The 14,497-nt window shown below is 55.2% G+C and overlaps 4 protein-coding genes across 4 annotated transcripts; 1 reads left to right on the top strand and 3 right to left on the bottom strand.

Annotated features, from left to right (window-relative positions):
- Window positions 1–1,288: 1,288 nt before the first annotated feature.
- RTA1-6 (Protein RTA1) lies at window positions 1,289–2,377 on the bottom strand (the record flags this gene model as incomplete). Its single annotated transcript, XM_032037294.1, has 3 exons — window positions 1,289–1,833; window positions 1,891–2,139; window positions 2,194–2,377. 3 exons carry the CDS (start codon window positions 2,375–2,377, stop codon window positions 1,289–1,291), a joined length of 978 nt encoding a protein of 325 aa, XP_031883981.1.
- Window positions 2,378–3,769: 1,392 nt separating this feature from the next.
- Window positions 3,770–6,672, top strand: UGT80B1-2 (Sterol 3-beta-glucosyltransferase UGT80B1; the record flags this gene model as incomplete). Its single annotated transcript, XM_032037293.2, has 7 exons — window positions 3,770–3,863; window positions 3,914–4,640; window positions 4,695–4,852; window positions 4,904–5,267; window positions 5,313–5,663; window positions 5,723–6,363; window positions 6,419–6,672. 7 exons carry the CDS (start codon window positions 3,770–3,772, stop codon window positions 6,670–6,672), a joined length of 2,589 nt encoding a protein of 862 aa, XP_031883980.2.
- Window positions 6,673–7,231: 559 nt separating this feature from the next.
- FUCA2 (Plasma alpha-L-fucosidase) lies at window positions 7,232–9,739 on the bottom strand (the record flags this gene model as incomplete). Its single annotated transcript, XM_032037292.1, has 3 exons — window positions 7,232–9,508; window positions 9,560–9,648; window positions 9,709–9,739. 3 exons carry the CDS (start codon window positions 9,737–9,739, stop codon window positions 7,232–7,234), a joined length of 2,397 nt encoding a protein of 798 aa, XP_031883979.1.
- Window positions 9,740–11,456: 1,717 nt separating this feature from the next.
- Window positions 11,457–13,750, bottom strand: Pclo-1 (Protein piccolo; the record flags this gene model as incomplete). The annotated part of the gene is made up of 4 exons (XM_066153557.1): window positions 11,457–12,700; window positions 12,774–12,857; window positions 12,917–13,508; window positions 13,634–13,750. 4 exons carry the CDS (start codon window positions 13,748–13,750, stop codon window positions 11,457–11,459), a joined length of 2,037 nt encoding a protein of 678 aa, XP_066006767.1.
- Window positions 13,751–14,497: the final 747 nt, after the last annotated feature.

Genomic DNA, 14,497 nt, shown 5'->3' with positions numbered 1-14,497 from the left:
CAGTAACACACGTAACCATCCACAGCTCCCATCCCCACGAATAGGCTCATCATAGTATCAAGCGCTTCGAAATTTCCCCGGAGAAAGAAGGTCCACATGGCAACTCCCCAAAGCGACATTCGAATACCGTAGATTTTCCAAGCCGACTGCGCCTCAGTGGATGTCTGAATGTGCTCAGGAAGGCCGAACTCGCGAATGGCGCCAGACGGGTTCCAGAGAGGCATCGCACCACCGATCGTGAAGGTGGTGGCAAGCAGCAGTGGCAGGGCGTGGACGGGATGGAAACGGCGCATGTTTGATCGACCATAAGCTATCGATGTGACAGGCGATAATGGCGTCCGCAAGAACCAAGGTAGATGATGTACTTGATGCTGTTGCTGTTGGGCGGGGTTCCGGGCTTGTGTTTTCGTGGTTTTAGTAAGCTCTGCCCTGATGGTTTCTAGGTGTGAAGGAAGCGGGGGCACGGTGCGTGTCTCGCCTCAGAGAACACAAAGTCCCTAATAAGAGATGTTCAAACGTCATGCTCAGTTACGGCTGGGCTTGGGTGACTCTAAACGGACAAGTGCTGACGTTGGAACCGCTGGGTTTCGGATAGGGTCTCGCGAAAGCAGCGCCAAGTTCGCCAGGGGATGCGGCTGCCTACATTCTATCTCTCATTATCAACTGTAAGATGATACTGATACGATCGAGATTGAATTGCGGAAGCCATTCGGCCAACAACGGGTGCTAGCCAGAGTTCGGGACCCGAATGGGTAGTGGAGCGATCGGGGGTGGACCAGAGCACGGCTCGGGGCGTCCGGATGCATCGCCGACCGAAGGCAGATGCTACGTTAGATCTCAGGCGATTAGTACCCAAGATAGAAAGAACTACCGGGATAAGTTCGCATGACTTTCAAGCTACTAAGGTATCTTTTCTACCAGGAGACTTTGACCCATGGCGACGATAAGGCCGCACGGTAACTGAGCTGCACAGATTGAAGCTCAAGCAGGCATCCTTAGTATTCTCCTTTCAAACTCATGCTTTCATTTTTGTTATCGTACATTCTATTTTATACAAGCCGTCAATGCGATGCGCTGTCGCTTCGTGTACCCAGATACCGCACGAGCACCACATGCCTAAATCCCATCCCGCCCGAATTACAAAAGAAATGCCCTTAGACAAAGAAGATTTCACCGTGCTCATCGCCCACCGGTTGGCTCGTATGCCCATTCCCTCCAGTCCTCGGTCGACACCCGAAGTTCTACTGCCGAGTCTGCGGGAAGCTCACCCCGCTTTTGCTGAGTCTCTTCACCTCCGAAAGCCTCCCTGGGTACCGTGATAAGGCTCGTAGGGGCTCGGTGGTCCTTGGGGCTGTTGCTGTTGGTATTTGGATTGCTGGTATTGGCCGCTCTCCATCAAGTATCCCTCGGACAGAACCTCTGAGCTTGATACTTGTTTGAGGCTGGTGTCCCGATTGTTGATGACACGACTGGGATGGAACCAGTTGAAGAGGACTGACGTAAGGCCCATGAGAAGCGCATCAAAGACGTAGATGTACATCTCTTTTGACTGGAGCTCTCCCCCGCTTCCTTGGACGTATTCCGCGACACGAAATAGCGACCGAACCAGGATCATAAAACTAGTTCCGTAGAGAACCCAAAGAAGGCCTTTCCAAGGGGTATCAAGAGAGTATGTCTTCGGGGTTGGGTTGCGAGAAAGGCGCATGTGGAAGATGAGGGTGACGACCATGAAGAAGGCGAAGAAGAGGATCTGAGTACACAGACCACCGACAATGACGTTCTCGCCCAGTTTAACGGAATCTGTGCTTTTAGCCGTTGCAAGCATACCGCCACCTGTTTGAAAAGGTTAGCTCTTAATTCTTAAGCGATATGTGGCATTCTTGAACTCACCTCCGCTCTGGGCAAAGAAAGATAGAAGATCGCCGAGAACGAAAACCTTGGTAAGCCAATTTGGCCTGATCAAAGAGTAGTTTCCGGCATCCAAAAGATTGATCAAGCGCCCCAAAATCATGTATATCGATGCAGCGAACAGAGCTGGTCCAAGCAGGAGGAGGATCGACTGCATGATGTAGGGGTTCAGGGTGTAGTCAGGTGCTTCTTGTGAAGACATAGCGCGACCGAGGTAACCAACAGTCTCAACTGGTCTATGTTAGCCAAGCTTCAACCCACTTGATATTCGACAACGCAACTTACAGAGACATCCTATCACAAAGGGGATGAAATACCATGTTCGGGCTCGTATCAACTGCCAAATGTGCAAGAGACCCGAGATTCCGAACACCCCGATGAAAATGACAGCTGCAACCATGGACGGCTCATAGTGGTAGAAGACGAAGCCCTTCGACGCACCCTCTGTTGTTGTGCTGTTGTCGGCCATGATGTCTGTCTCGTTGAGTAGGCCTGAGTCGTTGATGCAGTATTTGCGCGGCGTGATTCTATGAAAGACTGGACTCCGCGAAAAAGAAGAAGAGCGAGTTGTCAACGATGTGAAACGAGAGAAGGGAAAAATAATGTATTTGTCGATGCTGAAGCTGAAGATCTATCCACGAGTTCTCTCCATCTAGACACTCGGGCGATATAAGTAACTACCCTCCCCCCATCCTGTCCAACCCCTTTGTTGCACTGCCCGTGTTGACATGCGTGTTGTCTGTGATGCAAAACAGCCAGTGATACGGTCGCCCCTTGCATCCGACAGAATTATGGACAATAGCTGCAGATTTTGAGATTATACGCGGAGACCCGGTAGGGCTGAGCCTCCTCCTCCGAGCCTCCTGCTCCGGCGCCATCTTCGGAGCAAATCCACACGGGGGCCATTGAATGCGCATCGGATACGCGTATGAAAAGACAGCCGATTAGGGACAAGGGTGTGCTGCTCGGGGACGCCTTACGCTACACCAAAAAAGGCTTCAGGGGCGGCCTTTAGCGGTACAAAGCGAAAAGCCCGAGTTGAGGTGAGCGAATGACAGGGTGCTCCATCCGCGTATTCGTCACCGGAGCGAGCATCCCTGACTCCCGCGCGTTTCTCCGTGGCTGTAGAGGCCAATCATTACCAAAGAGACCCCTAAAAATGGATCCAGTTGCTTAAAAATTAAGCATTGACGGGTTGCTGCGCATTGGATAGCGTACCGTAACAACACGCGCATCGGGGCTGTCAAACCTCATTGAGACGTAAAGGCAGCCGAATCCGCGGATGTTTGCGCGATCGCTGTTAAGAACCATCGAAAAAGTGCGATAGCACGACGATAAGAATTTTACCATGGTCTGTTTCTCTCGGCGCGGCATCCATGACGCGGCTTTACCAGTCAGGAATGCCGGTGGTCTAGCCTTTCAGAGGGTCCTTCTCTCCGTCGGAGGTTCATCCCACGCCGAGTCAGAGACGCGTCGGTAGGCATTAGAGTCAATTTGAGGCTGAGGGCCCAAGGAGGGGAACCCGTTCTAGAATGATGTAACAAGGTGGGATGTTAAATATTAATTAAGATCTTCGAGTCGCCTTCTTGACGGTAGTTCTCGGCCCTCCTTCAGCCGACTTTCGCCTTTTAGAATTGACTTTTTCACTTGCTGCCGTGGATGTTCTTGTTCTGCTCTTCACCTTACCTCTGCTCGGTCCTGCATTCTCTTCTTCCAGCACAAACGGCCGTACGACCAGAGACCTTCGACCGCAGGAATATCTCCGGACACCAACTAGCCGTCTGCGGCTCGTTATTCTGTTACCCAAGTTTTCGAGAAACAAACCAGACTTTGCAGAATGTCGAAAAGAAATACCGTCCAGATGCTTGAGGACGACACTGTCCCTCAAGACTACCTTCCCTCCTACGAGACGGCGATGGCCGAGAGCATGAGGCAGCAGAGAAACAGCGTGAACTGTTAGCATCTTCTACCGATACCCAAAGTCTGACAAACTAACGAGAAACAGCTGATGGCAGAATCGACGTGAATCTCGACTCCCGCCTCGCGACAACCCTCGCTCGCTTCGTCCCCGACTTCAAAGACCCCTCCATCGCCGCGGCAACAGCAGCCCAGGGCCCTCCTCCAGAATACGTCGAGGCAGCGGCGCGTTTCGCAGACAAGAAGAACTTCCCAGTCAAGCTCAACATCGTCATCCAGGTCGTCGGCAGCCGTGGAGACGTCCAGCCCTTCATCGCGCTTGGCAATGAGCTCCAGACCTACGGCCACCGCGTGCGCTTAGCGACCCACGATGTCTTCGATTCGTTTGTACGAAAGTCGAACCTCGAGTTCTACCCCATCGGCGGCGACCCCTCCGAGTTGATGGCCTACATGGTCAAGAATCCCGGCTTGATTCCCAGTCTGAAGAGCCTGAAAGGCGGCGACATCCAAAAGAAGCGCAAGATGGTCAAGGAAATGTTGGAAGGGTGTTGGAAGTCGTGTATCGAGCCGGACACACTCACAGGAAGACCGTTTGTCGCGGACGCCATCATCGCGAACCCACCTAGCTTTGCGCATGTCCATTGCGCGCAAGCATTGAGTGTGCCGTTGCACTTGATGTTCACCATGCCATGGAGCAGCACGAGAGCTTTCCCCCATCCGCTGGCGAACCTGAAGTTTGGAGAGAAGGGCGTCGTTGACCAGAGCACGGCCAACTTTGTGTCCTACAGCATCGTCGAGTGGTTAACGTGGCAAGGGTAAGCAGTCAAGCCCTGAGACTTTGCAAGACGCCTATTGACGCTGTTTCGCAGCCTGGGAGACGTAATCAACGAATGGCGGAAGACGATAGATCTTGAAGAAGTACCATTCTCCGAAGGCCCAGTTCTTGCGGAGGTACAGAAGATCCCCTTTACCTATTGCTGGTCTCCAGCTTTGGTGCCCAAGCCAGAGGACTGGCCTGCTTACATTGGTACGTCCACGCTTGTCACGAATGAAAAAGAATGCTAACAGAAGGTCTTAGATGTGTGTGGTTTCTTCTTCCGCGAGCCACCTCAGTACACGCCTCCTCCCGACTTGGCGGAGTTCCTTGCAAAGGGTCCAACTCCGATCTACATTGGCTTCGGAAGCATCGTGATTGACCACCCCGAAGAGATGACAAAAACATTGGTTGAGGCGGTACGTGCTACTGGCGTTCGTGCCATCATCTCCAAGGGGTGGAGCAAACTCGGAGGCATCGAGGCAGACGACGTGTTTTTCCTGGGTGATTGCCCACACGAGTGGCTCTTTGCGAACGTAGCGGCAGTCTTCCATCACGGCGGTGCAGGAACAACAGCATGTGGTCTTCTGAATGGTAGACCAACCACAATCGTTCCGTTCTTTGGAGAGTAGGTATCCCGTCCAACTTGGAGAATGTCGCTAACGGACTCTAGCCAACCTTTCTGGGGAGACATGGTTGCCATCGCAGGCGCCGGACCGAAACCAATACCACACAAGCAGCTGAATGTCGAAAATCTCTCCGAAGCCATCCGGTTTTGTCTAACGCCAGAAGCACTGACAGCCGCGGGTGAACTCGCCGCGAAGATGAGGACAGAAAATGGTGTAGCGACAGCGGTGAAGTCTTTCCACGCCAATTTGCCTCTCGAAGACCTTCCTTGCGACATCTTTCCGGATCAACCTGCGACGTGGGAGTACAAAAGGGGCAAGAAACACGTAAAGCTGTCTAAAAAGGCGGCCGGAATTCTCCTCGACCACCTCAAGATTGGTCAGAAGAATATGTCACCGTAAGGCTCCCCAATATTTGACCTCAACCGACGCAAAACTGACACTGGCGCTCGCATAGACACGACACGAGGAGCATCATCATCGAGAACCGGCGATGGGACCCAGTCACCGGTGCCAGCTCAGCACTTCTTGGAGCTGCGACGGGAATGTTCAAGGGCGCAACGGACATTGTCGTCAAGCCTGTACAAACGTACCACGAACGATCGAAGATGAAGTCGGCCGAGATGGAAGACGCCATTAGCAGCGGCAGCCAGACACCGACCCGATCCGCATCCGCCAGCCTCGCTCCCCCGTCATCTGAGGCGCTTGAACGTCCACGAAGCGCAGGCCCCGGCAGTAGCAGTGGTAGCACCAGTGCTAGTGGAAGTACCACCGGCGCCGTCTTGAAAGCTTCGGCCTCGGGTGTTGGTGGCTTTTTCAAGGCGTATGGCAAGTTCTACCTCGACGTGCCGCTTGCCGTGACAGACGGTCTGCGAAACGTGCCCAAGCTGTACGGAGAGAAGGTCGAGCAGCGGAAGCCGATCAATGACTGGAAGTCTGGTACCATTGAGGGAGGGAAGCACTTCGTTGTCGGCCTGAGTGAGGGTTTTGCCGACCTGTTTGTGCAGCCGTACAAGGGAGGACGTGACGGAGGCGCAGCTGGGGCGGCCTTGGGAGTCGGCAAGGGTGTCCTGAATATGGCCACCAAGACGGCATCAGGTATGTGGCAGCTGACAGCCGAAGCCTTCCAAGTGAGACTAACATTATGATACAGCAACATTGGGTATTGTGGCATATCCTGGACAGGGCATCTACAAGAGCATTCGAACAGCCGTTCACTCGAAGACGCGCCGTAACATTGCCGCAGCTCGCCAAGCAGAAGGCGAGTATTTGGCTAGCAATAGCAGCTTCGAGGTCCAGGCTGTGCTGCACAGATTTGATACGTTGTGCCGTATTAGCGAAGAGAAGAAAGAGAAGAAGGGACGGAAGAGTGACGAGCCGGAGCTGATGGAGAGACAGACATACTAGATACCCATAGAAGCATAGACATGATTTTAAGAAAGGAGGAATGAACTAATTAATGCCACCAGTTTCACATCGGCAAGATTCGGATGGATCTTTCAACGTTTAAAAGTATTATACTTGGCACGATATGGCCAACGCTATCTAACACGAGGCTTAAACGTGGTACCAGATAGAGCGAGGCGACTGATCCTCTGGAGAGTAACTGACCTCTATGTGCGTGTAAGCCTTATCCTAAGATAAACGAATATGAAAAAGACGAAATCTTCGACGTGAAGGATCATACGAGAATAGGTAGGGAAACGAGGTTGTGGACAAGACGGGGGACAGGGCTTGTTGTAAACATACTTATCATGGTTTCCGAGGAAAAATAGTAATCATCAGCGCCGATGGTTTAGTGGTAAAATTCTCCGTTGCCATCCAGCAGCGTCGGGGAGCCGGGGGTTCGATTCCCCCTCGGCGCAATCTTTTGCCCTCATTGAGGAAGTTCTTTTTGCATGTCGCACTTTGAGGCATGGGGGAAACAATGTCGCCCAATTGGGCGCACGCGGTTGAGGTTCGCTAATTACACATACAACACCTTGAAGACCCAGCCAAACTGGTCCGCGTCAATGGGCGCTTCATCAACCTTCACCTTCAACACCTTCTCATCGCCAGCACCCGAAGTCTCCCACTCCAATTTGTCGCCGCCCTCGACGCCAAGCAGACTCACAATGTCGCCCTCGACAATGGGGATCGGCGCGCTGATGGAAACCCACCCGTCGACGCCCACGGGCTTCTCCAAGAAAATGGTGTAAAACGCGTCCTCCGTCTGGGTGAACCTCACGTCCGGACCTCCGACAATCTCGCTCTGCACGAACCAGTACGTCGTGTTGAAGATCGCTTCCTCGTGCGCTTTGATCCACTTCCCTGCCTCACGCAGGTTGTCCATCTCGGCCTGCACGATGGTGCCGTCCGCCCTGGGCCCGATATCCAGCAGGAAGTTGCCGTTCTTCGACACCATGTCGACGAGGGAGTACACAATCGTGGTCGCGTTCATGTACTCCTCGGGCTTCGTCGCGCGGTTGTATCCGTACGAGTAGGGGTCCATGCCCCGGTTCGACTCCCACTTGCGTCGCTGCGCGGACGCGAAGGTCTGGTACTCGGGCGTGTCAAAGTCCGCTGCCTCGGCGATGCCGCACCGCGAGTTGATGGCGACCTGGCGGCCTTCTGCGCGCGCCTTGTTCCACCACTCCGCCGCGAAGCCTGCTGTGCCGTTGGCCGCGCCGCAGTCGCACCACATGATGTCGGTGCCGTAGTCGTACGCGAGCGTCTCCATCTGAGGAACCATGAGGTCGGCGATGAAGTCCCCGACAGGTACGTGTCCGGTGTACGGCTCCTTCTCACCAGTGTAAGGGTTCGACGCGAGGACACCGGGCCAAGAGACTGCCGAAGGAGTTGGGAACTGCACGAAGCCGTATGGCCCAAAGTCCGGGTTGAACCACTCCGGGAGCGAGAAGTACGTGCCTCGCTTGAGGGAGGGCTGGTACGTCTCCGCGGCATCGAAAAGCTCTTTCAAGAGGTCACGCTTCGGGCCGTAGTGAATGGAGGAACGGTTGGAGGTCTCGCCTGCATCGAAGATGGCGAAGCCGTCGTGGTGCTTGGTCGTGATGACGAAGTACTTGGCTCCCGCGTCGGCAAAGAGGTCGACCCATTCCTTAGCATCGAAGTTGGACGCGTTGAACTCGGGGAACGTGTCGTCGTAGGCCCAGTCGGGGCCGTACGTGTCGAGGCGGTATCCATAGAAGTTGGACCGGTCGCCTTCGGGATGATGCGTCGAGTACCACCAGAACCACTCGGCATAGCTCTCGTACGGAGTCGAGTTGCCCCAGCCGGTGACCGAGTACGGGCCCCAGTGGATGAAGATACCATACTTGGCCTCGTCGAACCAATCTGGACTCTCGTGCTTGGACAGGCTCTCGTGGTCAGAGGTCCACTCCGTCAAGCCGATCTCGACACCCTCAACCGAGGTGGTCTTTGACGTGCCATCGCTGATCTCGACAGTGGCTGTGGTCGACCCGCTGGAAGAGCCCTCCACACCGACGGCGACCACCTTCTGGTCGCCAGGACAGAGACGCTTGAGATGTCCAGCGCTCACGGTGGTGAATCCGTCGCCAGAGACAGTGACGTTCAGGCCAGCGCCAGCTACGCACTTCGATCCGGCATTGTTCACGGTGACCTCGACCACCTGTGTCCCATTTCCGGTCCACTTCTGCGTCGGTCGCACCGATTGTACGCTTACATCGGAGGACTGCCACAGCGAGATGGCAAAGACGTGCAGTCTTCCCTCGGTCGCGTTATTCTTTATCGGCAGCGTGATGGAGCTCAGCGTTTTCCCAGCCGGCAACGCTGTGGTCCGCTCGAAGATGTGCGACGAGTTGAAGTCGGAGCCATTGGAGGTGAAGCGACTCGGGAAGATGATCTCACCGCGGTTGATGGTCAGGAAGCTGAACCAGTTGAGCGTACGGAGTTCAAACTCGGACGTGGTGTTGTCGGAGTAGGTGAAAGACACGTTCCCGCTGACGGTGGCGCCCTCAACATCTCCCGCGACGAGGAAAGAGGCGGAGAAGTAGGAAGCTGCCGCGACGGTGATCTTCTGGCCGGTGCAGATCAGGTTGTCCGGGTCGGTTGGCCCGGTGTATCCGGGGAAGCTGTACTCGACGCCCGTGTCGGTGGAGGTGAAGTCGGGCCCGACGGAGGGCTCAGGGAAGGATTGGTTCAGGGCATCGAAGGACGCTTCGCCAGGCTTGGTACCGAAGGCTTTGTTGTTGAACAATGCCGAGAGGTCGAGGGGGACTGATTCCTTTTCACTGTCAACAATGCGCGCCACGTCAAATCAGCGATCGCTACTTACTCCTTCGGGGGACGATGAATTGGTCGCCCCGATCGCGAAACCGGCCAACGCCAGCAGCGGGAAAACATTGAAGCCACCAGAACTCTTCACTTTGGAGTATCGCGACGTCCTCCAGCAGCTTCAATTGCTCCACGGAAGCAGCGCAACACCGCGCGCCTCATTGCCGAGGAAGCTCGCCATTCTTAATGACCGACCCCAGCCTCTCGCAGAGCTCTAGCGGGGAAATCTGGTGATCAATCCCTCATCAGGTGCATCACCCCTCAGTTCATCCAACATATCACTAATGTCGACTCCGAATGGAACGGTAACATTCCCCAACACGATGTCCACTATTCATGTCACCATCAACAGCCGGTGCATTTGGGGTTGCTAGGCAGTGAGGGGCACTACTGATAAGACTGGTCAGAGTTGGAGATAGCCCAGCTGGCCGGGACGTCATCGCGACAGGGGTCAGCAGCTTTTCGTATCAATTGAACACTTCTGCAAGGTACGTTATCGCTCTGGTGCAAGAATGCCGGTCGCCGAAGCCGGCGTGTCTTCTTCACCTTTCAGCAGTTCTCTCTTTCATTTCCACCTCAATTGCTATCGTGAGGCGGGCGGGCATCATTGACCGATCTCACGACACCACCATCGCCAGCGAAATGCAGGGCTGTCTGCAAAGTTTTCGAAACAGCTGCGGCCTCTTCTCAAGAACGAACTTTACTGTGAGACTCATTGCGTGCTCGAGCTTGGCAGAAACACTGCACTAAGGCACAGACTGCTCACGTCAACAAGACGTGCATGGGCTTAGACTTTTCCCCCTCTCGTGCTTTGATTCTGTCATTCGCAAAAGCCTTTGCAACCTGTCATTCTTGCCATGTTGGAGTCAAATAGCCCACAGACATCACGAGGGCGTCGTTCTCTTCGGGGGATCGAAGGTTCGATTGGCTACCGAGTTGGTGCCGCCAAAGCCAGTAATTGACTGATATTTCAACATTGGCATCCAATCTCTCGAGAATCGCGCAATGGAAATCGCACCACATCTCAACGATCGACTGCCTTCCGCGGCTCCCACTTGACAACACTCCTCTCAATTACCTAATTGGGTAAACCATGAAGTCCGGCAGACTTTCTCCTGATTCTTCACGCACACCTGCTTTATCCGGAAACGTCATGGAGATAGCAACCGTGCCAGCTGTCAGGAGGCCAGCGTCTGGCCTGGCCATGGCGATAGTTTGCGCTGTTTCGGTCTCGCTCCTGCAGGGGGCTGCAAGTGCGGCTTTCTGACTCTGCGCCGATCACTGGTGCGAAAACAAAGCCCAGACTACGAGCAACCGGATGGGACCGACCGTAGTACGGACGATGATTTGGAAGAGCGACTACTGTCTCGACTAGTGGCAAAGGCGGCCCGAGACTCGACTCGGTCTCTCTTTCCGGGTGTTTGGCGATGTTGACCCTGCAGACGTCACAATTGTCATGTCGGCTTGTCAGCCGAGGATCCACACGATGGAATTGACTTGCCGACGCGCTTGTGGAAAGACCCTTATTGTTTCTTCGGAAAATGTCTAGTGCCACGGAATGAAGAGCCGTCGCTGGAAACCGAGAGACGTGTTTTCAATGGCTGTGAATATTTTCCGCGGGTTAATTCAAGTCGGAGTCGACGTGTTGGGGCCAGGATATGTTTTTACATGTCGATGTCAGAATTGAAGATTCACGGAAGAATCACACGATGATATCACTTCCAGGATCACTCAGAGGCAGGAAAAATGATGGTGTTCACCAAGAACGCTTTCTATTGAGTATTTTTGAATCCCCTCAAGGCCGTCTTAGCTTGCCCTGCAGGCGCCAGACCGAGGGTACTATGATGAAAAGAATACACATCGAATATTATTCGCCATGCTACCCAAAAGTTTACCCCTTAGAAATGCACACCACCGAGGCGTCGTCTCACCGGGAACGACCGTCTCCTCTTCGTCATCTCCTTCTGCTGCTCCGCCGACTTCTGCTGCGCGACGAAGTTGGTCATCATCTCCCACGTCGCCATGGTGCCGCCGTTCTTCTTGTTCTCCGCCATCGCCATCAGATCAGCCATCTTCATCTCGAATCCCATGGCGCCGGTGGGAGGAACTTGAGAAGCTTCTTGTCTGCGAGCGGGACGGCCAGGCTGAGGGGGAGGCGAGCCGGTGATGGCACCGCCGCCGGGGCCGGGCTGGTTGCCGGTGATGGCGCCGCCGGTGGGAGGGCCGTTAGGCTTGGGCTGCGCGGCGGGGGGAGCGGCAGGGGCGGGAGCAGCGGCAGGGGGCTGGGCAGCCGGAACAGCAGGAGCAGGGGCGGGCACAGCGGGAGCAGGAGGCGTCGCAGGTCTGGGTTGTTGCTGGGGAGCGGGCTGTTGAGGAGCAGGCGCAGGCTGCTGAGGACGAGGCTCAGCCGCGGGCGCCGCTGGTTGAGGCTGCTGTTGCGGCTCCGCGGCAGGCTGCTGAGGCTGAGCCGGGGTGGCCGGTCGAGGAGTCTGCGGCTGGGATGTCTGGGGTTGACCGAGGCCGCCCTGCTGGGGTTGGCCACCGAGACCACCCTGTTGAGGTTGACCGGTGATGCCACCTCCCTGCTGAGGAGCCGGCTGAGGCTGGGTTCCAACGGGAGTTCCACCGACCATCATGGTGAGGATGAACTCACCGTCGATCTGGCCGACGGGGACGGCGATGCGAGCGTTCTCTCGGTCGAGGAGGACCTGGGCGTTGATGGGGCTAAAGGTCTGAGCGAGCAGAAGCTGGGTCGCAGCGGGGATGGCCGGGCCAGCCGCGTTAGGATTTCCGTTGTTACCCTGAGGCGGGTTGTTTCCATTGCCCTGGGGAGGCTGGTTCGTGTTTCCTCCATTATTACCTCCCTGGTTACCTTGGTTAGGGTTTCCAGCCGCAGGAGAAGCACCAATAGCGGTGCCAGCGCCGTTGGGACTGGCGCCATTCTGCGGCTGTCCGTTAGGCTCGTTGGAAGCAGTGCCGTTGTTGGCTTCATTGTTCTGACGCTTCTGGCGAGGAGCTTGAAGTCCACCGGTAGCGCCGCCAGGGTTCTGGAGAACGGGACGCTGGGCAATGCCAAGCGTGATGGATGACTGGGGCGAAGCGCCCGCGCGCATGGCCATAGCCATGAGTCGGTCAACATTGACTGTTTCAGGTCCCGGTAAGTCGGAATTCCATGAAGAGAAATAAGCTTTTTGGTTCTTTCGGGCTAGACTTACGCGGCATCTGGACGACGGCGGTCATCTGGTTGAGGCTAGGAACGACACCAGCCAAGTTACTGGTGACGAGATAGCGGTAGTTGTCTGTGATGTTTGCATTAGCTTCCGCGACTTAACGTGGAAGTCCGGTCCAGATGTCTTACTGATGGACATGATGCCGTTGGTGACCATGTCGGTGCTGATACCGTTGACGACATCGGTCTTGATGCTCATCGGCTGGCTCGCCCGGATGGACATGCGGAACCCGTCGGTGAACTCTGCTTCTTGGATGCCAGATCCAGCGATAGTGACAGGCTGGCCGAACGGGGTGAGGGAAGTGCCGAGCTCGGAAGTCTGACGGCCAACAGCGACGTACTCGCCGTCGATCGTGTTCATCTTGACCATGCGGACGGTCGCATCGGTGATGTTGACGCTCTTGATGCTCTCCTGAATGATCCAAGCCTGACGGTCTCGAGAAAGCATCGCGACGTAAGTGTTGTCGGCGGTCACACCAGCTTGTTGCAGCATGTTCTGGTCAATGGGCAGCTCAATCTGAGCGCCAACCAGGTCGGTGGCTCCATTCGTTTGAATGGTGAAGGAGTTGCGCGAGAGCTGAACGAACGGCTGTCCCGTCGAGCCGACGACATGGCTTGCCGGGAGCGGGTTGGGGTTCTGGTTGACGATGACTTGACGTTGCGTCTGGGAGAATGTCTCAATCTTGGAGTTGTCGGGGAACACAAGTCTGTTCAATCGCATCTAGTGATGCCATGTTAGTGTTACCCCATGGTGATGAGGCGGGGCCATCATCATCAATCATCGTCAACACCATGACCCAACCCACGACTGACTTGATGATGCACACCCAAAGGTTAATAACTTACATCCCCATTGAGGTTAATGACTTGATTGAATTGCGCCTGTTGATCTTGAGCAACGACCGGACAGCTAAGCCTCAAGCCAACAAGCAGAAAAGAAAGTGAAAACTTCATGAGCGTCATTATGATTAGCGAGGGTCAACCACCGGGGCTGTTAACAAAACAAAAAGGGAAAAAAGAAAAAGAGGAGGATGACAAGGGAAGGGAAGGAGAGACACCGTTACTAAACCCACGGGTCCTAGGGGGAAGATGTTTGTATAGCGGAACGACCAACTCAAGGGATCATCAGCATTCAGACGAGGGCCAAGTAAGCTTAATGCCTTCGGGAAGGGATGCGGCTACCGACTTGGATATATGGCAAGGAAGACAAGACATTACGGTGACATGCCACATGGCGGCTCAGCCGGCAGAGTCTCATAGACAGTCGGGCGGTCGGACGCCCAGAGGAGCGCCCAGCCGAAGAGGAGTCGCATCCGCCAATCGCATGCCTTGGCTGGAAGGAATCGAGCCAGTGCCACTGCGGCAGACGCCGCTCCCAGCCTCTTCCGGCCGCACAATCGTTGATGCTGATGTCTATGCCTCCTGGCCGAGAAGAAGGTGTATGGGGGCATCCATCGGGCTTAATCATCGGACCATGGCACTTCCGACGGTGCGATGGGGCGGGCCTGACTGATCCTGCTGCCGAGGAGGAAGGACAGGAGACGTCAAGACGAGAGGCGTCCTCGTTCACAGGCTGAAAGAAAGGACGCAGCCGAATGAGGCAGATGGAGAGGCGAAGTGCAGTCACAAGAAAGATCGAGACCAGGGTCCCTCGGTTTCGTACCCAAGCGCGACGGTGTGAGGTGAGTTTCGTCGTTTCGAGCCCGGTCG

Source organism: Colletotrichum fructicola (genome assembly GCF_000319635.2).
Source record: "Colletotrichum fructicola Nara gc5 chromosome Unknown KSG_Nara_v1_contig11, whole genome shotgun sequence".
Classification (NCBI taxonomy): Eukaryota; Fungi; Ascomycota; class Sordariomycetes; order Glomerellales; family Glomerellaceae; genus Colletotrichum; species Colletotrichum fructicola.
The sequence above is the reverse complement of the archived record's forward strand: the minus strand, read 5'-3'. Positions and strand labels throughout refer to the sequence as shown.